General features: G+C 38.1%; 1 protein-coding gene across 1 annotated transcript; it reads left to right on the top strand.

Moving 5' to 3' along the window:
- The first annotated feature begins 3,890 nt into the window (after positions 1–3,890).
- CCDC186 (coiled-coil domain containing 186) lies at positions 3,891–24,373 on the top strand. Its single transcript, XM_009881572.1, has 15 exons — positions 3,891–4,570; positions 6,983–7,109; positions 9,564–9,692; positions 10,653–10,865; positions 12,492–12,611; positions 13,166–13,270; positions 13,600–13,698; positions 14,460–14,546; positions 15,341–15,483; positions 18,483–18,738; positions 19,374–19,563; positions 20,668–20,748; positions 21,817–22,027; positions 23,075–23,294; positions 24,018–24,373. The coding sequence occupies exons 1-15, from the start codon at positions 3,891–3,893 to the stop codon at positions 24,099–24,101; spliced, it is 2,745 nt and encodes a 914-aa protein (XP_009879874.1). The 3' UTR covers positions 24,102–24,373.
- The last annotated feature ends 200 nt before the right edge of the window (positions 24,374–24,573 follow it).

The following is a 24,573-nucleotide window of genomic DNA, read 5'->3' as shown; positions in this document are numbered from 1 at the left end:
GGCTAATCTCAAAATGGTACTTTGAGAAGTTCCTACGCTGGGTTTTTTAAGTTGGCGCTGTAGTGATTACATTCTCCTGTGGCACAGGCAGAAGAAGGAACATACACTGTGAGGGTGAGGCAAACTTTACATGGATGGGACTGAGGGGCAATACACTTCTGCCATACTGCTCAGATGATGATTGACCCTGAGGAAGGAGCAGAGCAAATGGTTGAAGGTAGCAGCTTAGCAAAACAGTACAAGATCAGCCAGTGCTCACCTGGCACTTTGCAATTGCTCAAGACGCTGTGTGCTGACCGGCCGTGATTTGCTTGTCTGATGCATTTACAAGATATCATTATATAAAACAGTTGATCTGCTCGACTCAGGATTTGCCTTTTAGGATTGCTTTCGATGCTTTCTGCAGACATTGTAAAAGACACTAAGCTATTTTGTTTCCTTAGTGCAGTACTTTAAGAGAGTGACACCATAACCTTATTACCTCTCTGATTTTGGGATAGACACTTACAAGGATGAGTAGGGTAGTAGCAGATGGATATAAAACCTGAAAAGACATGGAGCTGCTACCAAATATGTATCTGGTGTCCAAATATTATCTGGGACTTCCTGTATTTGTATGTTTGATGTGAAACAGTCAGATACCAGTATGTTTCATTTCAGCTAGCTACTACTAGGCTGGCAATATTGATCATTTTAAGCTACTTTCGCACAAAACCTTGCTTACAAAGCAGGAGCTTTTTCTTTAGTTTTCTGTCTCTGGCCTTATAAAGGAGGTATATGCTATATTCAGTTGCCTGAGGTAGGCACAACAAACTGGGTATTCAAGAGGCATTTGAGTATCAAGATGAACTTGCATTGACAATTGCTCCATATAATTTCTTTCTCTGGATATTTCTGCTGTGAAAAAATTGTGGTCCTATGACAAATTGTTAAGTTTTATTTCTGTTTAAAGATTAGTACTTAGAACATGAAAACTAGTACTACCCAGTGGTGAGGGGGGAGCCTCAGGTTATGAACGGATTCAGATAGATTTGGGCAGGTAGAGCTTAAATCCAATGTATTGGAATTGGAAAGGCTGTGAACGTTCTTAATGTGGTAAATTATATTCTGGGTACCCCTGAAAATTAGAGTAGGTCTGCAGGGAATACTGAATCATCATAATTTACTTTTCATGCTTTGACCGATTTGTATAGTCAGTATTCAGATTCCCCATGCATTTGATACAAAACCTACACTTTATTTATGATTGAGATGAAGTGTAAGATATTATGGATATGGGCTTGGTGACACTTTATTGCTCTGCAACTAATTGAATTATGCAAATAATTGTATTTCTGCTTCCACATAGATTAATCTTTCTCCCAAATACGAAGTGACAGTATTATTTACAGAAGGAACACAGTAAGATGAAAACGTATCCTTCCCAGTGTACAGTCTTAACAGGGCTGTATTTTTCACCTGTTGTTTTCATACGAAGAAAAATACCACCTAATTTGCTGAGTGGACTAAAGATTTTGAGTATGGCAACCAATATGAAAGTTCGCATATCTGATTTTACCACTTCTTTTCTTGTGGGAGTGGTGAACTGCAGCAGCTGGGCAGGGATGAGCAGCTTTGAGGCAGTAATACATGAAATAACTGCACATTTTGGGGGTTTTATAACACTTTAGAAAAGGCTTAAAATGAACCAAAACCCCCTCTGATCATTCCAGAGAAAGTGTCAGCAAGAACTCAGACTGGAGTAGCTGCTATAGAAAAAAAATTGTACCTCAACTTTATACTAATACAGTCTCTTTCTACAGCTGAGCCTGTGGATTATAAGATACTTGTGACAAGAGGGAACAGATACTAGACGGTGAGATGGTGAATTTCTCTTCACTCTTAACTGCATCATTTGCAAATCTTATGGTTATTAGCTGTGTTAAATGCACAGGTCTCAAAACACTAGGTTTTTAACAGCTTTTTAATTAAGTAGGAAGTAGTCTGTTCTGCTACTATCAAACTGAATGTTTTTTCTTGCAGTTATGTTCGTTCTCTTTGCTTGCAGATTGAGGTCATCAGTGGGGATTGTATCTTTTGTTTGTTTTATTTTAGAGTAACAGTAGTACATTGTGAACTTACATCACTAGGAGAAGTTACCAAAAAGTAGATAGGTACCAAAAGAGCGGTTGTTTTGGCTACACAAACCAATTAGATGCATTTGTTGGCTCCAGTGTTGACCTAAGCATGAGTCCTTTGAGGCAAAGGGGAAACAGAGATTTTTATTAATATCAGAGGAGATCTGTTTGTAAAATGGGGAGTCCTGGTAAAAGTTTCACATTGTATATAAACTCTCACATTCACCATGTCTATTCTTATTTGTAGCTTTCCTTACCATTTGCTTTCTGGTTCCTGTTGATTTGTGCTGGTTTAGAGGCTGTAGCATTGAGGGGTTTTTGCTTTGAAACCAAAAAGGAAAAGTGGTTTGATTGTTGTCAATGGAAGATTTGTGACTGTTGTCCAGTTGTGACGTGTTCTCTTTTGTACTTTCAGCCTTATGCTCAGTTTTTTCCTTATCTGATTTTTTTTTTCTAGTACCTAATAGTGAAAGGTGATAGTGGTAGCAATTAGTCACAGACCTAATGGGATTCATGTATCCCTCTGTTCTAACGATGTAAGCCTCAGTTAAGTGTCGGTTAATAAGGCAGGACTCTGAAGGAGTGGAGCCCAGCAGCACAAAGGGTGTCCTTTCAAACTGAGGCAAAGTGCAGGAGCGCCTGGAGCATGTAGCCGAGTGACTTGGACTGTGTCGCTGTGTAGGAGAAAGCTAAACAAATGAGAAAGCAAGTATGAAAGCAAGCTTGGTGTTGCAAGATGGCAAGGTTAATGCTTCCTTTGAGATAATCATTGGAATATCAGAGTTGAATTTATAAAGTAAAGCCTCATTAGTAAATAGTCTAATTTATTCAGTATCGGGAGATAGGGTTGCATCTAAAAGTTATGACTACTGTAGTGAATTTCTCCTAATAGAAATGATCTGATGAGGGCTTCTTGCGCTTGCTGAAAATGACAGCAGTCTTTCAAGACACCTAACCATCTGGGATTCCTGAAAAAGAAGATATGGCATTGTACCCAGGCTCTTCCTTAAGTGTCCTGGCTATTCGGATCTCAGTATGGTGTCCCTCTAGAAGAACACTTTCTACATAGCTTTTCAACTCCTCAAAAGTTTGCTCTGGAAGCTACTTTTTGAGAGAGCAAATCTGCTGCAGGCCATCTGTGCGCTTCCAGCAAGGGGTTTTGGCTGCTTGAAAGCAGATGGGAAAAGAGACTCTCACCCCCATTCTCCCCCAGCCCCTTCTTTGCTTTAGATTGCTGGGTACAGGTACATTTTGCTTTATGGGTGGTGAGTGGGGACGCGACAGTAAGGAAGTTGTGTATTCTGGCTGAATGAGGGAGTCACCCTACATTGTAAAAATAAGTAGGCCAAGGCATATTACTGCTGTCAAATAGTGTATAGGAAAATGAAAGCTGTAAGGCTCTAGATTGTTGTTTTATTGTTCTTCTATGTCTGAGTGTTTTTCAGAGGTGATGACTTGGGCTTTTTTATTTAAATAATAGAATTATGAATTCTAAAAAAACTCTGCTTTTTTATTGTCTCAGTATTTATGTCCTACTGCTTCCTGTTTGCTGTCCTTGATTCTCATCTTCTTTTAGAAAAACTTGTACTGTACTTAAAAGTTGGGCTGGAAAATCAGCAAACTGTGCATAACACTTACATACCTGAACGTTTTTGCCCTTTGAATTTTACTTTCCAATCACCTTTCTTTCCCCTCTCTCAATCTCTTTTGATTTTGATTTTAAATATAATATGTTGTGTACTGTGAATTCTACTTCTAGATTTCCAAAGCAGAATGATGGAGGGATATTTACCAGAAATGCAAAGCACGCTGGAGCCAGTCAATACATCAGATGATGCCTCTTCCAGGTCCCAAGATGATGAGAAGTCTGATAAAATACCTGAAATGAAGGACAGCTCAGGCATCAGTTATACTGGAGGTGATGCTGGTGTCTTGGAAAGGGAATCGAGGTTGTTGCCTTCGGACCAGGATTTGACAGTTGTTGGCATAAGCAACAACAGGGCTGTGGCAGAAAGACAGGAGCAGCAGTGTGAAGGGGCGGACTGCTGTGCCAATACCTGCTCTGAAAGAAAGGTAGTAGGCTCCACAAAACCAGAACATGTATCTAGTGAAGAATTTGAACGACAGGATTCAAAAACTAATCAGGCAGAACAATCATTAATGGAAATACTACAGGAGCTAAGGGAGGAGTCTGACTTTGGGGAAAAAAAAAATGATAAAATCTATTCAGAAAGCCTTTATGACACAGACTGCACAAAGAAGCTTATTTCCACAATACATCAGACTTCCTCACAGGAGGATTTGCTAAAAGAAATAGAGTCTGAACTCTTATCTACAGATTTTTCAAAGGAACGAAAATTCCCAAATGGTGTGCAGAAGGGTGAACATGCTTTGGCTGTGTTTGAAAAATGTGTGCAAGATAAGTACCTGGAGCAAGAACAAACTATAAAAAAGTGAGTATTTGAGTATGCTCATCGCAATTGGAAGTGTCTACTGAACAGTTTTGCTTGCATTTTGTGCGCAACAGCTTGCAACGTTTTGGTACGAAACAAGTAGTCTCTTGTGAGTTATTGTAAGGACAGTTAATGAGCTTTTTTTAATTATGTTCTTTAAGCGAGGAATTATTTTTACTTGTGGTGTGTACTTATAAATAAAAATGTGTGCTTAGATCTCTGAATTCTTGTGGAATTTGGCAGGAACGGAATAGCCAGCTGTTCAGTTGAATAGCCTGCCAATGTCTAGAATTACTTAAATACTGTAAAAGTAATCATGATATAAAAATAGTCCAGGATTCATTCAGTCCATATATGTCTTTGGAGAAATGAACCTTTGTACTTATTAACTCCCGCTATGTGCGCTTCATTTATGAGTTTGAAATTGCTTTTTTCTTTTTCAAGTAGTATTGTCTCTTGTCATAATCCAGCAAAGTTGCTAATCAGGCAAGACCTATCCTTTGAGATGGAAGTGTTATATATAGATAAACTACTGTTTTACCATGTTTTATAGGAGGGTGTTTGAAATGCATGGCTTCTAAAGTTTTCTGTAATAAACTGGGCTTAATAGTTCTACCAGGCAGTACACCATGTGAAGAATATTATATTCATGAGAAGCCAGCTCATTGCTTGATTTCTTGATTCCCCACTTGGTGTTTCGTATTCTGTTACCACTTCAGAAATGTTTTTTGCTAACAAAATGCAGCCTCGAACTTCAGATTTATTCCTGCTTGCAGAGCTGGAAATGAGTGTCCTACTTTTCATATAAGGCACTCTGATACCATGGTGTGGGAGGACATCAAAGGGAGGGAAAAACAGGCAGAGGGAGAAGAGGTGCCCAATAGCAGAGTAGGGAAGGTATTTTCTTGCACCTCACCAGTTAACCTTTGACAGAAATCATAAATGTGAGGAAAGTCAGTTGATGACAGGAAAGCTTGGGAATGCATAGTTAGACATTGGGTAATTATGGGGTAGTGGGAGTGGGAATCTGAAGTGGTGGGTGTGTAGGTGCTTGTAATTCCAGAAGATGGTAAGTGAACAGTTTATCTGGGTACTCAAAGGCAGGTGTTTTCAGTCATGGACCAATTACTTTTAGAGACAAATGTTTATATAAATATATGTATATATTATGTATGCATACAAAGTTCTTTCTATAAACAAGTGTTCAGTATCTTTTTTTGCCAGCTGCTATTCCACCTGCACCCCTCTGACTCTCAGGGGACTTGCCTCAGGAGTGTAAAACTGCTGTGGGACATTTTATGTTTGGTCCAAGGGGCATTCTGGGTTGGCTTAATCTTGTCCCTTGGTTTATGATCAGCAGAATTTCTTGTAACATTGCTCTGGAAATAGCCCAGTTGGCTCCTGTGATCAGATCTGAGATGTAACGGTGAGCATCAATTCTGTGGATTAAGAATTTGTAATCCTGGAATATTCATTAATAGATTAAAAAACAGTTCAGAAGTGCTAAATTCTCTTTAACCGACGGTTTTGAATTCCTTGTAATTTAGAAGACCGGTTTATGTAGACACTTACTTATTTCAGGGAGCTAAAGATGAAAGTGTATATGTAAAAGGTTATTTAAATATCTTGTTCAGATAAGTGCATGCATCCCACAAACTTATGCAGTTAGTAGCCCAAAATATCCATTATCTAACTGTAATCTTCAAACATTTAAATACATTTGAGGCTCTGTTTATTCAGCAGTTCTAACAATGTAACTTCTGAGTTTTAGGTATAACTTTCTTCTATTGCAGTTCTAGAAGGTCAAACTAAGTACATGTCAGCTTCAACTCAGGCTTCAAACAGCTGAGTTACAAAGGAACAAACTATTGCTAAAATTTGACCTTTATAAGGCCTGGATACTGTTGAAGTTACATACCTACTTAGTACTTAGAAAATCAGGGTTCCATTTCTTACCAGGTTGTGAACTTCAAGGGCTACTCTGAGCCATTTGTGTACATGAAATGAGTACAGTACCTGTGTTTTCAGACATTGGACTGCTGGAGCTATCTGTCTGGAAGTTACTTGTCTTACAAGTATCTTAACATTGTTAACATTTACAGTTTTGTAGTTGCATAGAAGTAACAAATGTCTCGCTTCATCGTGAACAGTATCAACCCCAAAATGCTGGAAACAAGCAATTTGCTTACAAGGAAGGTGCTGCTTGCTGATTTGGAGTTAAGTTTCACATGCACAACATGTTTCGTTTTTGTTTTTGTAAGGCTTTTGTGGATTTCATTAGTGTTTCTGGATGTAACTCCCAACAAAATTTGCAGATCAAAGAGGAAAAAACATATATCTCAAAATTACAAACAAACAAAAAAACTCCAGTACTGAAGTATCTTGCACCTAATTGCATTTTTTTCTTTACAGATTGATAAAAGAAAATAAGAAACATCAAGAACTGATTTTGGAAATCTGCTCAGAAAAGGACAACTTAAAAGATGAATTGAAAAAACGAACAGAAACTGAAAAGCAGCACCTCAACATTATTAAACAGGTACAGATAATAAAACAGAAGTGCTGGTTAGTATCTCACCCCTATACAATGTCACTATTGCCACTGTTTAAGATGATGTTCTTGGTAGCCTAGAGGAGAAGGAAGGAATGCCTGTACTTATTATCCTAAGCTTTTCAAGGGGATAAATCTGCGCTTCCAGTCCAAGAAATATTATTCATTGCGTAAAAGTGTTTTGTGTCTCTGGATGAATGGACTTCCTAGATTCAGATTACTTTAACATTCCGTATCTAGAAGTTTCTCTTAAAGTCAAGAGAGTTCCTGTGTTGTGGGTTGCCTTGGTGTGTACGTTATTTGTACCTTGGCTTCCTGCTGGAGACAGTGTATGTTGAAGACTTACTAGACCTTTTTACAAAAAAAAAAAGAAGAGTTCAGTCTTTTATCCTGATAGGATGATTTATTTCTTGAATGTAAATATAAAGGAGATCTTATGTGCGTATTTTGTCAAGCCTGATTTCTTCTTAACAACAGAAGATAAAGATGACAAATTAACTACTGCATCTGCTAATAGAAGTGGATGGGTGTGTAGTTACAGTTGTAAACGTTACCAATATATGGAACATGTATAAAGAGTAGAGCATATCAACTGTGGTCTTGCACATCATTTTGGTGTTACCAGTTACTGTATACAGGCATTTCCCCAGTGAATTGTTAGAACCATGACAGGCCAAAGAGGAACATAGTGTGCGTTGGTGTCGGCTGGTTTTAGTGTGGGAAGAAAAGGTATCACATCAGCTTGTCTGTAACGAAGTTATCTGCTAATGTTCCTACAGTTGGTTGGCCTAGCTTTATAAACTGATTACAGCTTAGAAATCTGGCAAGAGATGGCATTTAAATTACTAATTTCTGTTTGTCAGACTACTGGTGATACTACCCCATTTGTTAGGTTTCTCTGTTAATGTCTGCATCACACAGAAATCTGTTCTCAAAGCAGTGGGTCAGGCTTGTGGTGTTCCAGAGGAACGTATTGATGTAGGTAGAAACTTTCTTTGGCAATTTCAAAGAATCTTTGAAAATCCATTATGTGATTGAAAATGGAATTGAAAAGTCTTATTTTTAAGCTACAAACTGGAATTGTATATGCCTGAACAAATCAGTATGAGCAGCTTACTTTCTTGTCTGTGTTTCAATGGTAACACTGTATGACTTCATGAAGCTATTTTATGCAGCAATTGCTGTATCCCATTTTGAAAAAGAATATTTGTGAGAGTTTCCTTTGCTTTCTGGCCAGATAAGACCTGTGATATTACATGTTTGCGAGTGATTTCAGAAAATACTATAATACTATATAAAATACCATAAAAAATAGTTTGGAGTGTAATATATTTATATTGTAGTTGAATAGCACCTGGAGTTGTAACTAAGATTACATTGCAGTGAAACACTTGTTTTTTCCTTTGTGATATGAATGTTTTAATGTTACGATTTCTAAATTAGTGTTTTCTGGTAGCTTTCAAGTCAGTGGAAGCTTGGCTGCACTTACACAAGCATGCGCATACACGTTGATTGCGGTTACGTGTAAAACTTTGATTTCAGATGGGCAATGATTAATTTGCAAAGCTGAAAAGGGTGTGATCAATTCATTGTGTGGTCACAGGAGCATTTTAGATTGTTCTTGCCTTTTGTGTAGCAGTTTGGAATTGCACAAAACCATAAGATACTGACCCTGAGATCTTGTACTTTTTAAACCCTGCCCACCTCCCCAAAACCATACGAAACTAACCTTGGTGAATTGGCTTTCCTCTGGAACAAGAGGATAGTCATTGAGGCACAATTCAAACAACCTTTGCGTAGCATTACAGATTACGTAGCTGCCACTTGCTCTTGCGGTAGTGCTGCTGCTTCTTTTACTGAACTTGCATGACTGCAGTGAACACGCTCTGGGAAGTGTTCCAGTTGAACATCGGTAATTATTCTTCAGCAGAATCAGGTCTCTGACTTCATTCACTGGGCGGCTAAAAAAAAGTGCCAGCACAATGACTAAGTGCCTCTTTATTTGCTGAGTTATTTTTTAATGAATTAATTCCCAGTCCAGTTCAGTATGGATGCATGACTGCTTTGCTGGCACGGTGGAGGATATGGCACAGGGAAAGCAACAAAAGGGTGGGAGGTGAAGCAACTTTAGAGAGCAGCCAGCTCTGCCCTGGCATCTCAGCATTTGCTGTAAATCCAATGTTTTGTGTAGGAAATTACTATGCATCGAGTTTTACTTGATTTGATGCATCTGCAGTCTCACTGAAGATGAGAATTGACATCTTTCATGCTTGTGCTGTAATGCAAAGCTGGATGTTGGTATGGATAGTTGCAGCTTGACAAGTGTAAAATACAGGTAAATATCTGTTGAAGCATCTAATTTTGTGTGAAATGTTCCTGCCTGTACAAAACATGATCAAAGTCTTATTTTCCCTGTAATCATATCATAATGTTGTCTTTTAGCTGGAAGCAAGAATGGAAGAGCTTAATAAAGAAGTGAAAGCTAGTAAAGACAAACTTTTAACTCAAGATGCAGCAGCCAAAAATGCTATTCAGCAGTTGCATAAAGAGATGGCATTTCGAATGGAACAGGTAATATGGAAAACCTTTAATTACTGAACATCTTATGAACAACCTTGGTTCTTCTAGGAAACATGTGGCCTAGGTTGTTAGATCACTAGGTAAGGCATAATTTTCCAAAATTGGAATGTCTAGCATGTGGTTATATATGCGTTTTTGATAACTGGCATCAGTGAATTTCTAAATAGCTGTTGACATTCTAGAGTGCCTGGTAACTTTAATGTATATGTTTGTATGTGAGGAATTCAGGCCTCAAGGAAATCTCATTTTCCTTGCCTGCAAGCTGATCTTGGTTCAAAAGGAGATAAAAGCTGGCAGTGGCTTTTTCCAGACAGGCTATCCCAAAATTAATGTTTTTCTCAACTCCAGCACAAAGCTCTTGCTTTGTCTCATGTATTACTGAGAGCTGAGATGATTATTTTTTTTCCCCTTCTTAGTATCTTATTTTGCCAAGTATTGTATGAGTTCTAAAGTTCCGTGTCTAACAAATTCTGCTTCAAAAGAAAAGAAGAATTAGTGCTGGGGTGGGGAGAATCTGTGAAAATAAGCCATCTGAAAAATAAGCCATCTGAAAAATAAGCCACTGGGTAACGATTGTGTAGTTGGCACGTGGACAAGGGAAGAGAGAGGACTGCTACCGGATGTTTGCAAAATTGTTTTGTTACCAAAACTTACCAAATACACTTCTCTCCTTCTGAAACAACAAATTATATTTCAAATTACTAATGTGTTGATAACTCATTTGAGAAGTTTAGCTGTGAAGCTGCAGCTGCTTAGATATATATTTACTGTTAAAAGTATGAGTAATTCCAGTACTTAAGTGGGATCTAATGTTAGTCTTTGGAAAACTGGAGCTTTTGAGCCCTACTTTATTATGCTACTATACTGCAATACTGAAAATATTCAGTAGTGTCTTATGAAAACTAATTATGAAATACAAGATTGATTCATTCTATTTTAATATTTTTCAAGGCAAACAAGAAATGTGAAGAAGCACGCCACGAAAAGGAAACAATGGTGATGAAATACGTCCGAGGGGAGAAGGAGTCGCTTGACCTCCGAAAGGAAAAGGAGATACTTGAGAGAAGAGTGAGAGATGCAAACAAAGAAATTGAAAAGCATACTAATAAAATCAAACAGCTTTCTCAGGAAAAAGGAAGATTGCACCAGCTCTATGAAACTAAGGTGCTCTAAATATTGCTGTATGACTTGAGTGAATGATTAAAGGCACCATCAGAACAACCTTATCACTTGTTTGCTTTTATACTTGGTGAAAGAAACCTGTTTTCATTTGGTCTTGCTGTATAGCTGTGAAAACCCCTTTCCTTCAAGGGAAAGTCATCTTTTTCAAGTTTCTTTTACCATTTGCCTGAATATTAGTTTGTGAAATGTTAGGGTGTGGGTGTTTTTTTTTCCAACAAAATTGAAAAGACTGCCTGGATTTTGAGGGAATTTCTAGTTTGTTCAGGTTGTTATTTGGATTCATTTTTCTTAAGGCTGTAATGGCATTAAATTATTGCAGTCTTTTTTGCGATTTTTCTGTGTTTTCACTCTGTATTTTCTCTTTTGTACTACTAAAAATTGCTGATAAAGCAATAGGATTTTTCAGGCCCAATTCCAAAAATTTGCCATTCTTCTTTAGAAAATTTTTTAAGAGATTCCCACCAGCCTCTTAGATTATCCAGATCTTTTTGTATTGTGCTTCACAGCTGTGCTTCACAATTCTATTTCATGTGAAAGAGGCAAAAATTGATAAATTAATATTGTTCAGACTTTGATTCAGGCCTCTTCTAAGCAATTGTGCGTTGCACAGTTGACAAGAACAGAAGGATCAGAAAAATACATTTAAAAGTCCTAAAAATTATGCTTCTGAAACAAAAAATCACCTCAGTGTTCTCTCTTACATGAGGGAGCACTTGTATTTCATGATTTCAGGTTTCCTAAACAAAACTGAACTTCCTAACTCCTGAGGATTCCGCTAGAGCCTTACAGGAATTGTACTGCTCTCACATGGTTGCTGCTTTAAACTTTTTTTGATAAGATGAACACAGTTCAGAAATTTGGCTTAATGCAGTGGTTTGTGGATAGTGGTATAGAAGGTTATGCCAGCAATGTGCTTCTGTTAACTTCCTTTCTTGGCACTGACTTACAGGTTAGTGATTTGACTTGCATATGTTTTGCTGTCGGTGCACACGCTAGTCTGCACCTGTATAGTTGGTAATACCATTCTATTGGTGTCACAGTTTTTTGTCTGTAGCCTTGTATAATATCATAGAGTCATAGAATGGTTTAGGTTGGAAGGAACCTTAAAGATCATGTAGTTCCACCCCCCTTGCCATGGGCAAGGACACCTTCCACTAGACCTGATTGCTTAAAGCCCTGTCTAACCTGGCCTGGAACACTTCCAGGGATATAGAATATCCCCGGAACATGGACTACATGACCTTACCACTTTGAACCTGTGTTTCTTCATCCTTTTGCCAGAAAAGAAGAGAGGACTGTGGAGCTTACCCAGGAGGTAGTTATTTTAGATCAGAACTCTAGACTGTGCTTTGCCTTTTAGCAGATCTGTAACATTAATGTATTTTAACAGTAGTGCAGTCTCACCTTGCTATTCAAACCAAAACGCTGATGTTTTTTTCACTGGATTATGTGCTGAAGCGTTATTGAGCACTCTCAATTCTGTGCATGCTTTTGCAAAATTCGGACATCAAAGAAAAAACCTGTGCATTCGACACTTGAGCAGGAGTCTTGTTGTAGAAGCACTGGGTGATTTAAGTCCATAAAATAAAATCTATAAAATCTTCTTAGGATGGTGAAGCCACTCGACTCAACAGAGAAATAGAAAAATTGAAAGAAGAAATCAATTCTCATGTTATCAAAGTAAAATGGGCTCAGAACAAATTGAAAACAGAAATGGATTCACACAAGGTTAGTGAAGTGGTACGGGTACCACAACATGAAAATACAATTGGAGGAATGTAGTTGCTATACTGTTTAGTCTTTATATATTAATAAAATCTGTTTCTAAAGTGTTTTTTATTTAATTTGAACACCTGCAGCTAAAGTCAGAATAGTGCTCTTAAAGATACTGATACTGAAATGGAAATGTTGAACGGATGTGAGGGGAGGATGTACGGGAAGGATTCTGTTTAATCTGGTGATCAACTTTTAATTTGAGTTTTGTATGAATTAACTGGTTGTCTTAGTTCAGTTTTTATGTGCTAGATTTAAATCTATCATCTGAAAGTATGCATGCCACATAACCAAGATGTCCTTTTATTGTGCTTTCAGTGTTGGAACAAACCCAATTGCATAAAGTAATAGTTGAGAAAAATAATGGAAGGAAAAACATGCTGGGCGTACTTTTTTTTTGTTGTTGATTCTCTCCAGACTAAAATAGGAAACTTTTATTATGAGAAATGTTTTTCCTAGATTAAGTGAGATAAATAGGTTTAACCCATTATTTATTATTGGTTTTGTAGGAAACCAAAGAACGCCTCAAAGATGCAACGACAAAATTAACTGAAGCAAAAGAAGAAGCAGACCAGATAAGGAAAAACTGCCAAGAAATGATAAAAACCTATCAAGTAGGCACATTTAATTAGGTGAAATTAGTGTCTTCTTTTTCCTCCCTTTCTATCTTAAGCTATAGCAGGGAAGAATTACCCTGTGTGAGCTACAAGGCTGAGATGACTAGTCACTGATTTCTTTACTTGGGCAGTTGTTAAATAAAAGGGAGAATGTGTGTCTTGATTGGCATGCAGTGTGGGGGTCCTTCTTGGGATGTTCAGAATTATTAGATACTTACCTACAGGAAGGAGACTCAGGGATGTGAAAAGCTGTCTGTATGCTTATAAAACCAGGAAAGGGAACATAAAACTCTAAATCTGTACTTACATATCTTCAATCCTTTTAGGAGTCAGAAGAAATTAAATCAAATGAATTGGATGCAAAGCTCCGAGTAACTAAAGGAGAACTAGAGAAACAAATTCAGGAGAAGTCTGATCACCTGGAGGTAAATATGTGGTGTGTGGAGTCAACACAGTTGGCAACTTAGTAGTTAAGAATGCCATGAGTTTTTAATTTTGAGAATCTTATTTTAAGCTGCTTACAATTTTTGCTGAACATTTTTCTTTTTTGCCTAATACTGCAGCCCAGGTGTCTGCCTCCAGCCTTGCTTTTTGGAGGATGTTTTTAGCTATTACCTTGCATGCAGTTTTTAAAATCAAAGTTATGAGAAAAGGATGATGTAATAAGAACAAAACAACTGCTCTTTCATTTATAAACATGAATGTTGCTATAACTTAGAGCACAAACTTAGATGATATGCAGGCCTTTCTTTGACTGGTATTTTGCCAAGCTCTATGGCAGGGAGAGACAGGGAACAGCTTCTGTTCTGTGTAGCTATTTGCTAGCTCAAAAGCTAAATTTTGTAATGATTTAATACCTGCTCACAGCTCTAATGTGCAGTGCCATCTTCAGAGTTTACCAAGTGTCAGTTTGCCTAGAACTTTCCCCAGGGGCTGTTGTGGCCTAGAGTGGTACACCTAAAACTGCAGTGTATAATCTCACTTTTGTTCTTAGTTCTTCTCAGAATAAAGAAGCATTTAGGCTTTACTTTGGGTTTTTTTGAGAAAGTAAACCAAACCTTTAGGGTACCTGTTCTGCCTCAAGCCCTCTCAGCTGGCCTGCATTGGCCTAGATGTTTTTTTTGACATCCCAGGAGATGGCACTGCCCATTTAGATTTCTGAAGGAGCTTCTCACCCTTTAAAAAGGTGCATCATGCAAAAATAAAAGAACTGGAAGACTTGAAGAGGACATTTAAAGAAGGCATGGATGAGCTTCGAACACTGAGAACAAAGGTAACGTGTTCTGTGTTGGATTACAGTGGGGCTAAAAGTGTAGTGCTGGGTTTTGGAACTAGACTAGACTGTATTCAATCTGTTAATTATATTTTTACTTCTCTCAGAATAAACTGTGATTAGAGACTGGCTGGCATAAGACTAGAAGGGACACGTAACTGACTCTGGGTAGCCTTTCTTAGGGAGTATCGGTTAATCCATAGTACAGCAATGTTTTGTTTTGTGGTAAGCACCTTGTTTGAAAAGTTGTGAGAAAAATTTTAGTAAACATCTTATAAAATTAGTAACTTTGGAAAATGAAAAATACTCGTAAACTTTTCCTACCTGTGAAGCTAGTTTTGTAGAGGTCATACATGCAACCTCTGCTAAGGAGTATATGCTATCCATAACTTCTGAACAGTTCATAGATTAGCGTGCCAGTCCCTCTATCCAGAGCAGGGGTTTAGCTCAACAGGACCTTAGAAAAAGGGAGGAAGACATAATAAGGGGTCGGCTTGGTAACTGGGAAAAGACTGTCCCGGATCTTGGTCCATTAGACGGATAAGCTTGAGTCTTTGGACAAAACTAATGTTAATCACAGTTGTTTAGTGGTTTTGGTTTTTTTTTACATTTTTTGCCAGTTTATTTTTTTGACTGTATTTGATCCGAAATATTTGGGATATTGTTCTTTGCTACTTGGAATCACCAAAAAATAACACACTAGCTTTGTTGAACAATGTAGACATTTGATCAGAATAATTAGCTCTGAAGTTTGGGACAATAAATATTTTCTGATATGTTTTTTTTCTCTTTAGGTAAAGTGTCTAGAGGATGAACGTTTAAGAACAGAAGATGAGTTATCCAAATATAAAGAAATCATTAATAGACAGAAAACGGAAATTCAGAATTTGCTGGACAAAGTCAAAACTGTAGATCGTCTGCAGGATCAACATCAGAGGTACAGCTATGCACTTTGAGGAATGATTTAAAAGATTAACTGGGATGTGGAAATGTGTTTTGCTTTTTTTTAATTGAAATTATTGATGCTTTAAATGTATTGTAATTTCAAGAATCCCTGTCCTAATTTAAGTGTTTTTCTAATCTAAATCAGTATTGCTAGTGCTGGAGACAACCTTGGTGGCCTCTTATAAGATACAGGAATTGAGACTGATAAGTCTAATTCTTACATCTTTCATTATTACAGTAAGAAGTGCTTACTTTCTGGCATACTTTGTAGGAAGTTTTATCTCCTAGGTGTCTCCCCAGTGCTTCTTTCATTGAAAGACTGGGGAAGAGCAAGTGAATTGGAAAGATAGATTGCTTCAAAATTTTGATAAACGAATGAGAGTATTTAACAAAAACAATTTTATATATTTGACAGGTGCTATATTCAAATAGTAGGGAGCAGTTGTATTTCTAATGAATTTGAATTCATTCTCCCGTGTCAAAGTTTTCTCATTTAAGACAGTGAGGGAAATAATCTTGGAGAAGTGTTGGGTTCGTGGGCACTTCAGGAGCGTCTGAGTGTAGTCATGTTTCTGTATGGTACATATGGACTAGAATATACAAATACTATATGTTAATTCTAATGGTGTTGCAGAAATGGAGATAGGCAAATGTCAGATAAGCAGAACTACCCATGTGTCCCTCCTGTGCTTTTAAACAGCTCTTATTTATCATTGAAAAATATTTCAGTGATAATATGCCTTCCTCGGGGTTTAGAGAATGAGGCATTTTCAATTTGCTGTGTGCTGATCAGCTGTATTGGCACTGTGTCATCAGCCTTTCTAGGGAAACTGCAATCTGTTAGAGACAACTGAAGCTTACGCTTCGATCAATAACAGTTATTTTTCACTTGGGATCTTGCCAAATGAATTAAAATGACTGTGAGCACAGTGTGAAACTACAAATGTTTTTTTCCAGTTATCTTTTACTCTCAGTAATTGAGACATGCTTAAATATCTGTTTCTTGTTCAATTTGGATCAAATTTTTATTTAAGTATCCTTCCCATACCACACTTATTATTCCTATATCAAGTTTCATATTGTCTTTTACTTCTCTGCCTTTAACATGTTTCCAGTACTCCTTAGAATGTTTGATAAACTTGTGGAATCTCAACCAGAAATTTAAAACTTGGACCAATAAAGTCCCGTTATCCTCTATGAAAGAGAAATCCTGGAATCTTGACCTCTGTTTTTCCTGTTGTTGTGTAGAATAAATAAAACTACTGCCTTTCATTTTCTTGGAAGCAAATGGAAGGAATCTTAATTCACACAAAATTTTACCTCTTTTCTTGGTGAGAAAAGAATAGAGGCGACAGGTTTCTTTAGCCTAGGGAAGAGAAGATGGAAGGGAGACATCCTTAAATGTATAGAAGGCTATTATAAAGGGAATGTTCAGCTATCCTTGTTCACTGGAGGAAGGATAAAAATAGAGTTTTGCAGGAAAGATTATGTTAGGTTGACTGCGGGGAAGAACTTTTTGGCTGAGCTGAATACTGATAACCTCCAGTGTTGCCTGGTCTCCTTCATTAGAGAACTTTAAGGATAAGCTAGAGGTCTCCTCTAGGATGGTCTAAACATTCAATTTTGTCTGTTTCAACCCCAATTGTTAACTAGAGATTTCTCTTGTCATAATAAAACAGCATATTTGGAAATGTAAAATATAAGCACAGTGTTCTGGCATAGGTATTTAAATGAGAGCTATAGGTGAGATGTTTTGCAGCATAAATGGCTGGGGAAAAAAAATCAGTGCTGTAGTTGTTCAGTTTGAAGTCTTCTGAAAGGTGGAATTAGCTTAAAAATGACTGTAAAGGCAGGGTGCAATACATTTGATGTTGTCCTTTGGTAGTGCAATGCTTGCTAACTTCTGTTGTCATTAACCACATGAACTCCTCATTTTGGTAGTTCTAGTAGAATTCAGTTACTTAGTTTTACAAAATAATAGTTCCTTTTCAGAAGAATTATTAATGATTTGGATTACCTGAGCCTCATCTCTTTTTGAAGAAACGTGTTGATATGGGGTTGTTGGTTTAAAGTGAATTGAGCCTCCTGGTAATTACACTGTCTGACAGGGAATTAAATATGTGCCCTTACTTTGTGTAACTTTAATTTTATTTTCAAATTTGAATATACACACTTCCAGTGAGAAAGAGGCGAGGGTTTTTCTGCTGAGGTTGGAAGGTAAGGTTTTAGACAGGTGTAAGAAATCCTATGATTGAAGAACTACTGAAATAATATTGCAAGAGCAAATGAGAGGAGAACATTTTTAGCCTGCAACTTTGTTCACAGCTATTTAGTTTTGGAATTGATTTCAATCACTTTCTCTAAAATGCTGATCATAACTGAAGATATGGCCTTTCTCACTCAAATGGTTTGCAAGTGATAGATCAAAAGTCTCTTAATGGGAGTGCTTCAGTAGCAACAAGAACTTGTTTTTTAGAAGTTTGGGGGAGGGACAGTAGAGTAAGACCGGTCCTTAGAATCGGAGCTGCACCGGCTGGATGTTTTAGAAGTCACTGTTCTGCTCTTCTGGAGAAGCTCAGAACTGGACTATTTCCCCATCTTTTAAAGACAAGTCCTCCTGCAGAATGACCACCTTTGGTGGATTTACAGACCTTCCTCATATCTACAATATCTGTTCTTGAGGGTTTTCTTTATACCCTATACTGAAGCTTATGATGTTGAATACAGAGAGATGGTCTTCCTTGAGGAAGCTAATCTGCCTGTCCTTCTGAGGGATACAGATACCTGTCACTTCAGCACTGCAACATGTCATGAAATGGAATCTGTAAACTCCCTTGGCATTTAAAACCATCCAGTGACTAACAGATGCCCCAGGGTCATTAATTGTTTGTCTGCCTTATTATTTGGTCTTGACCTGAATGCTTTTATTTCAATAAGGTTTCATATCTTTAAGATCAGGTTATCCCTAATAATATAAAATTGTTTTGACAGAGATGAACAAGAAATCAGTGCTTTAAAGGAAGAAGTAGATGGTTTCAATTATCTGATTGCTGATCTCCAGAAGGACATTGAAGGTAGTCGGAAAAGAGAATCTGAGCTCTTGATATTCACTGAAAAATTAACCAGTAAGAATGCACAGCTTCAGTCTGAAAACAATTCCTTACAGAGCCAGTTGGATAAGCTTTCTTACAGTGAAAGAGAGCTGCAGAATCAGCTGGAATGTGTTCAACAGACTAAAGATGATCTGGTGAGTACAGTGTGCACCTTGTTTTTTGCACGAGTAAAATGTCTGATACCGATAAAGATGTGGCACATGAATTTCACCGTATGTCTTTACTTACCTGACCACAATTTCTTGTTGAATTTGCCAATTTGATGAAATAATGGCACCGGGATATGTACATCTCATGTTTCTAAGGGGAAAGAAATCATGAGGCACACTGCACGGGAATGCTCTTTCTGTCTTTCTGGAAGGACAGAGTTGTTCTCTGTGCAGCTGTCATTGAGACAATCAAAAGGTTGCAATTTGTCTGAAATCTATTACTGTAAACTGTTTCTTAGGTCCTGTTTGTACTATGAGATAAATGTAATTGTTAACAAACTTAGTGTGTCGTGGAATGTAATGTGACTGCACTGTAGAGCTCTGCATGGCTCTGTACTGTATCATGTAGATGTTTTGGACACAGTTCAGGAGTCTTACTGCAGCATTGCACTGTGCTGTATATTCATTTGTGGTGTTAGCGTTTAGCCCAAATAATAAAAGTAAAATGTGAATTAATTCTCAGATGAAAGGTTAAAGTCCAGAGTTAGGGCTGTTGAGCGTACAGTATGGTTAGGCTGCAATTTTTTTGTATATGACTGAAAAAACAACTACAATTTCAGGCCACCAAGTTGCAGAAGGAGGAGGATCAGCGAAAGCTAGAGGTTGAGACACTACAGGCTCAGCTAGCTTCAGAGCAGAAAGAATTAACAGCGCTGAAGACCCACGTGGATGAACTGAAAGATGAACTGGCTACGCAGAAGCGCAAGCATGCAGCAAACTTGAAAGACCTCACAAAACAACTTCAGCTAGGTTGAAATAATTTTCAGATATTTTCAGCCCCATCTGTAAGCCCCTTGACAGTGTCTGGTAGAGACTAAGGTCCTGCCTGCGCATGCACACTGAGTGTAGCCCTTCAAGCTCTCTTGACCCTAAGGACTGAGAGTGAGTGAGCAAGTTAGATCTTGAGGAAACAGGGCTTTAGTGTCAATTTTCTGTCTTAAATACAACTTTTGAAATGGGCTTAGATGTAAAACGAAAGATTTATTTTGGAAGAGCTTGGTCTTTGTTATCATGTCTGTGACTACTAAAATATCACTGTGGGTACGTATAGATCCTGGTCCGTGTAGGAGTGTAGTCAAAAGTTGCTAGAAGTTTCCTAGTTGCTGACTGTATCAGTAAGTGCTGGTGACAGATATTTTTTAGTATATTAAACAGAGCACTTCAGTTTTTAAAGATGGATATGGAGATGCTGATGACTAATTTTGTCAACCAATGGAAATGATTAAACACCCAATAAAGCATATGCTCTGAATGGAAATATAATCAAATGAATATAATCTAATCTGTTTGAAATGTATTTGAAAGAAGAGATCCTGTTGGCATTGTGCAAGATAAGTTCCATGTCTCCCTTTGTATATATATGAACAGCTGTGCACTTTCCCTCTTGATCCCTACTGAATGAGTGGTGCTTCTGGCACAAGTACTACACTCAGCTCCTAATAGCGATATAGTTACGCGATCCCAAAACAGAGTTGTCATTCTGTCATTCAGTAGTTACTTACATGGCAGTCATAGTCAAAGTAAAATCGAATTTAAGTCTTGCGGTTCCCAGTTAATCCTATGTATGACATTATCCTCTTCAACTGGCAACTGCTGCAGGGTGTAAGGATCTTGGTGGATGTTGCATCCAGTTGCTTCATGGTTGGTGGCAGGGAGAGGAGGACGCCTGTTTGGTTCTGGTTTTGTTTTTTTTTTTCCCCTAAGATTTTTTTAGTTGCTACCATTATCTTTCAGTTGTCAAGCCATGTTAAATTAATGCAGATCAGAGAGGATTAGAGTTTTTGTATGTTGTGTAACTCTGGTTTTGGGTTTTTAATCTGCTGTTGGTAACCGTCATTTTATTATACTTTTTAGCGCGGAGGAAATTGGATCAGATGGAAAATGGTAATTATGACAAAGAAGTCAGCAGCATGGGGAGCCGTTCCAGTTCATCAGGTAATATAGCACATAGCAGGGCTGCCAAAACAATCCTTCGATCTTAGTAAGGTTGCCATGGTGTGCTGTCGTGAGCCTTGCTCTGTCTGTGGTTTGTGCATATGCAGTGTGTGGACAGCCTCCCATTAAAGCTGACAGAATAGCCTTTAAGCACTGAAATGCACTTGGCTGAATGCAGTTGTAGGTGCTTACTCTTATTACGAGATTAAACTTTAATGTTTATAATGTTTATATATTTTGGGTTTTTTTTTAAATGCCTACCTTTTTTATTTTCTTGCTTTTAAATTTGGAGGAAGCGTGGAGGATTCCAGTTTATAGAGGACCCTCTTAAATGCTGCCAGAGGCAAAACAGAAATGAGCAATGGCTTCCAACCTTGTTTAATTGCATTATTGACAGTTGCAACTGTGTAAATGATAACTCAATTAGCACGTTTAGAGGCATCAGTGTATTTGTGTAAAATTCATTACTTTCTGTCCAGTTAGAAGCAAAGTGGTTATCTTTAGCACTGAAAACATCTGTTTTCTTCCTCAATATCTTTGGGTTTTAACTTGGGTTAGTTCTGTCAGTGTCTTGTAGTCTCACTGTATAAGAGAGATAAATACTTACAAAGAAGAATAGAAAGAGAAAATATTTCAAGCTCTAAGTGATCAGTGTTGCAGAGTGTTTCTACATAGGGCTTTTGTCACTCTGTACACAGTTATCATAGTGTTGTAATTGTAGTGGACTCCAAAACAGATACGTTTAAAATCATCTCAGTCTTGTACAAAGTAGTATTAATGAATGTGAAGGTACTTACGCAGGAATAAGCATTACTGAAGCAAGCGCACTTATGCTAAAGGAACTATGCCCATGCTAGGGGACTACAGTGTTGTTTCGTCATGTATCATTTAAATGGTATGAGGATTGTTTATATAAAAAAACCCCACTAAAATATAAGGGAAACTGACATTACAAAGAAAATATCCTAAGCTACTGAAAAGTAATGATTGCATGCACTGCACTAGTGGGGATGTTTTACCTGGTATGAAAGCAAAGGAGAGCTTTTACAAATATGGATGTATTGACAGGGTCCCTTAATGCGCGCAGCAGCAATGAGGATCGGTCACCTGAGAATACTGGATCTTCAGTAGCTGTGGATAGCTTCCCAGAGGTGGACAAGTCTGTCTTGGTTGAAAGAATACTAAGGCTACAGAAGGCACATGCTCGAAAAAACGAAAAGATGGAGTTTATGGAGGATCACATTAAACAACTGGTGGAGGAAATCAGGAAAAAAACAAAGTATGTTCTGAGTTCTGTTCATAGAGTTTTTCAGTGTTGAACTGGTGCACTGGGCAAGAATTCTGGATTTTATAGAAGACAAGTAATTGTCTAAATGGAAATATTTAAAACAGTAAAAATATTGTAGGGATAGTGGATCTCAAAGGTACGATTAGTATTTGGGTGTTTTCCTCCTTATCTTTCCCCAGCAGTTATAGTAATTGCTGAGTTGTTTACTACTGAAATTTTTCAGGAGGAATAGAATAGTGCAAGTGGTTTTTTTGGTAGCAAAACGGTCAACAGGTGGCTGATTTGAGGTGGACTCCTGCCACTGGCTAACAGAAGTGCCCATTCTCTCCATGTGCTTAAAAGGGTGCTGATTGTAAGTGTTTGTTTTGGAAGGAGAATCTGCGTAATTCCAGATGGTAGTCTGGCATGCATCATATCAAACAAACAGTGTATCTCAGCCACAGGTGATCAGTATTTAGCGTGTCAGAGAAGATTCCACGTACATGGAAATCTCATCTTACAGGATGATGTCTGAAACTTCAGTTAGGAAGGGAAGAAATTGTGGTGCATGCCTTCCTCTGGAAAGTACAATTGTCTGTTTAATACAGCCCTTGCTTAACGACCCTATGCATTTATGCCCATCTGGTACCATTTCAGAGAACATGATCACAGCTTGTGAAGACTCTTGAGCAGAGACTTTGTAATTTTTGTCTTATCTGTAGGAAGCTTAAGATTCCCTGGAGTCTTTCTATAAAGAAAAGTAGAGAGAGGCATTTTTGAAGTACCTTTTTTGCTCCAGTAGTGATGTTACATATTTGGAAATATTTTGATAAAGTAAGCCTTGTGCATTGTAGTGGCTCAGTTTACCAGCATCTCCTATAGCTCTTGTGGTATCTCAGGTTTTCCTCTGACCTAGAAATTGCAGGAGTTGATTTTTACTGCCTCTTCAGTAAGACTTGAAAACAAAATTGTTCTTCTGTCTGGAGTCTGAAGTTACTTCTGTGTCTGACTTTTCACTGCCTTGTAATGCCATGATGCTTTTTAATTTTTTCCTCCCAGAATTATTCAGAGTTACATTTTGCGGGAAGAAGCTGGAACACTATCGTCAGAGGCCTCTGACTTCAACAAAGTACACTTGAGTAGACGGGGCGGGATTATGGCATCTCTGTATACATCTCATCCTGCAGATACTGGTCTCACATTGGAACTCTCCTTAGAGATAAACAGGAAGCTGCAGGCTGTGTTAGAAGATACACTACTGAAAAATATTACATTGAAAGTGAGTAGTGATGTCAGTTCTTCAACACGTTCTTGTGGTTCTGAGATACTGCCTTCAAAGAGATGCATGCTGTTAAAAGGAGGAGGCTTTTCAGAAGTCAGCTCGTTGAGAATTGGTGACGCTGCTAGCATTGGGTTAATCAAAGAGGTCTGTAACGCGATTCATGCTGAACCTCTGTTTCGGGACCCTTGTATGCTGCACTGAAGGGCTGCTGCTTGAAGTAAATCCTGGGCTGTGTGCATTCAGCAGGGAAGAGCCTCTCCTTGCTCTTCCTCAGTCCTGAGGAGCCAGGGGCATGGGCTGTACGTGCCTGGCCCTGTCCCAGCAGCTGGGCACCCTGGTGAGCTATTGGGGCAGCATGTCTGCTGCACAGAAGGATGGCAGGCTGGAAAATGTTGTGCAGGCTGCCAGCTGGACTGCAGCGTTCTGCAGAAGTTGGAGATCTCTTCCTGTAATTATCATTCCGCTTGAACACTATACTTGCTAGACAGCCTGTAGAATATTAGTGACTGCAAAAAAAAAGACTTGCTGAGAGCTTTGCATCCTTTATTGAAATGAGCTTGGTTTTCTTCAACTGTCTAATCATTTGTGCTTGTTCTGGATACTTGAAAGTATCAACCTGCTGACATAAACAGTAATTTTAACTTATTAGTGCATTTTGTGCTGATTGAGTCATTTTCCTTGTATAACTTACCCTGTTGTTTTTTTTTCCCCCCCTCAAAGGAAAACCTTCAAACCCTAGGAACAGAAATAGAACGGCTTATTAAACACAAGCATGAACTGGAACAGAAAATAAAGCAGACATAACTAAAACTTTTATGGAATAACCAACTTGAAGATGCAGAAAAGGCAGGTGCTACAGACCACTGTTTTTTACATTTTTCCTGAAATTGGATTGCCTGCCAGCACAAGCGTCTGGTATTTTGCGTATACAGCCTTTAACCTTACAGGCTTACTCATGAGAGAGATCTACAGGGTTTGGCCTCAGCATGGTTCTGTCTACCCAATACCGGCCTGAGGTGTTGCTGTATTTTCCTACACACTACATTTAGATGAAACTTTTATTTGAAATGACATACAGATGCTTTGCAGTGCATACTATGTTTTGAGTGAGTTGCAGTGAGATTTTAATTTCTGCACTGTATAAATTATCAGTCTCTTAATGATGGAGCTTGAAAAAATAAAACCAATTATGTCTTAGTTGCTGTTGAACATATCCAGTGTTACTGAGCTTTAAGGGCTTTCAGATATTATTTCCTTTATTGCATATTATTTCTGA

The sequence above is a fragment of the Charadrius vociferus genome, unplaced genomic scaffold (assembly GCF_000708025.1).
Source record: "Charadrius vociferus isolate BGI_N301 unplaced genomic scaffold, ASM70802v2 scaffold282, whole genome shotgun sequence".
Classification (NCBI taxonomy): Eukaryota; Metazoa; Chordata; class Aves; order Charadriiformes; family Charadriidae; genus Charadrius; species Charadrius vociferus.
The sequence above is the reverse complement of the archived record's forward strand: the minus strand, read 5'-3'. Positions and strand labels throughout refer to the sequence as shown.

What these genes read in the sequence shown, in the direction of transcription:
- CCDC186 (XM_009881572.1), top strand. Translation starts at nt 3,891, where the DNA reads ATGATGGAGGGATATTTACCAGAAATGCAAAGCACGCTGGAGCCAGTC. An exon ending in AGAAGTCTGATCACCTGGAG is followed by an intron (nt 13,699 to 14,459) that starts GTAAATATGTGG and finishes CCCTTTAAAAAG; the next exon opens with GTGCATCATGCAAAAATAAA. An exon ending in TGAAAAATATTACATTGAAA is followed by an intron (nt 23,295 to 24,017) that starts GTGAGTAGTGAT and finishes CCCCCCTCAAAG; the next exon opens with GAAAACCTTCAAACCCTAGG.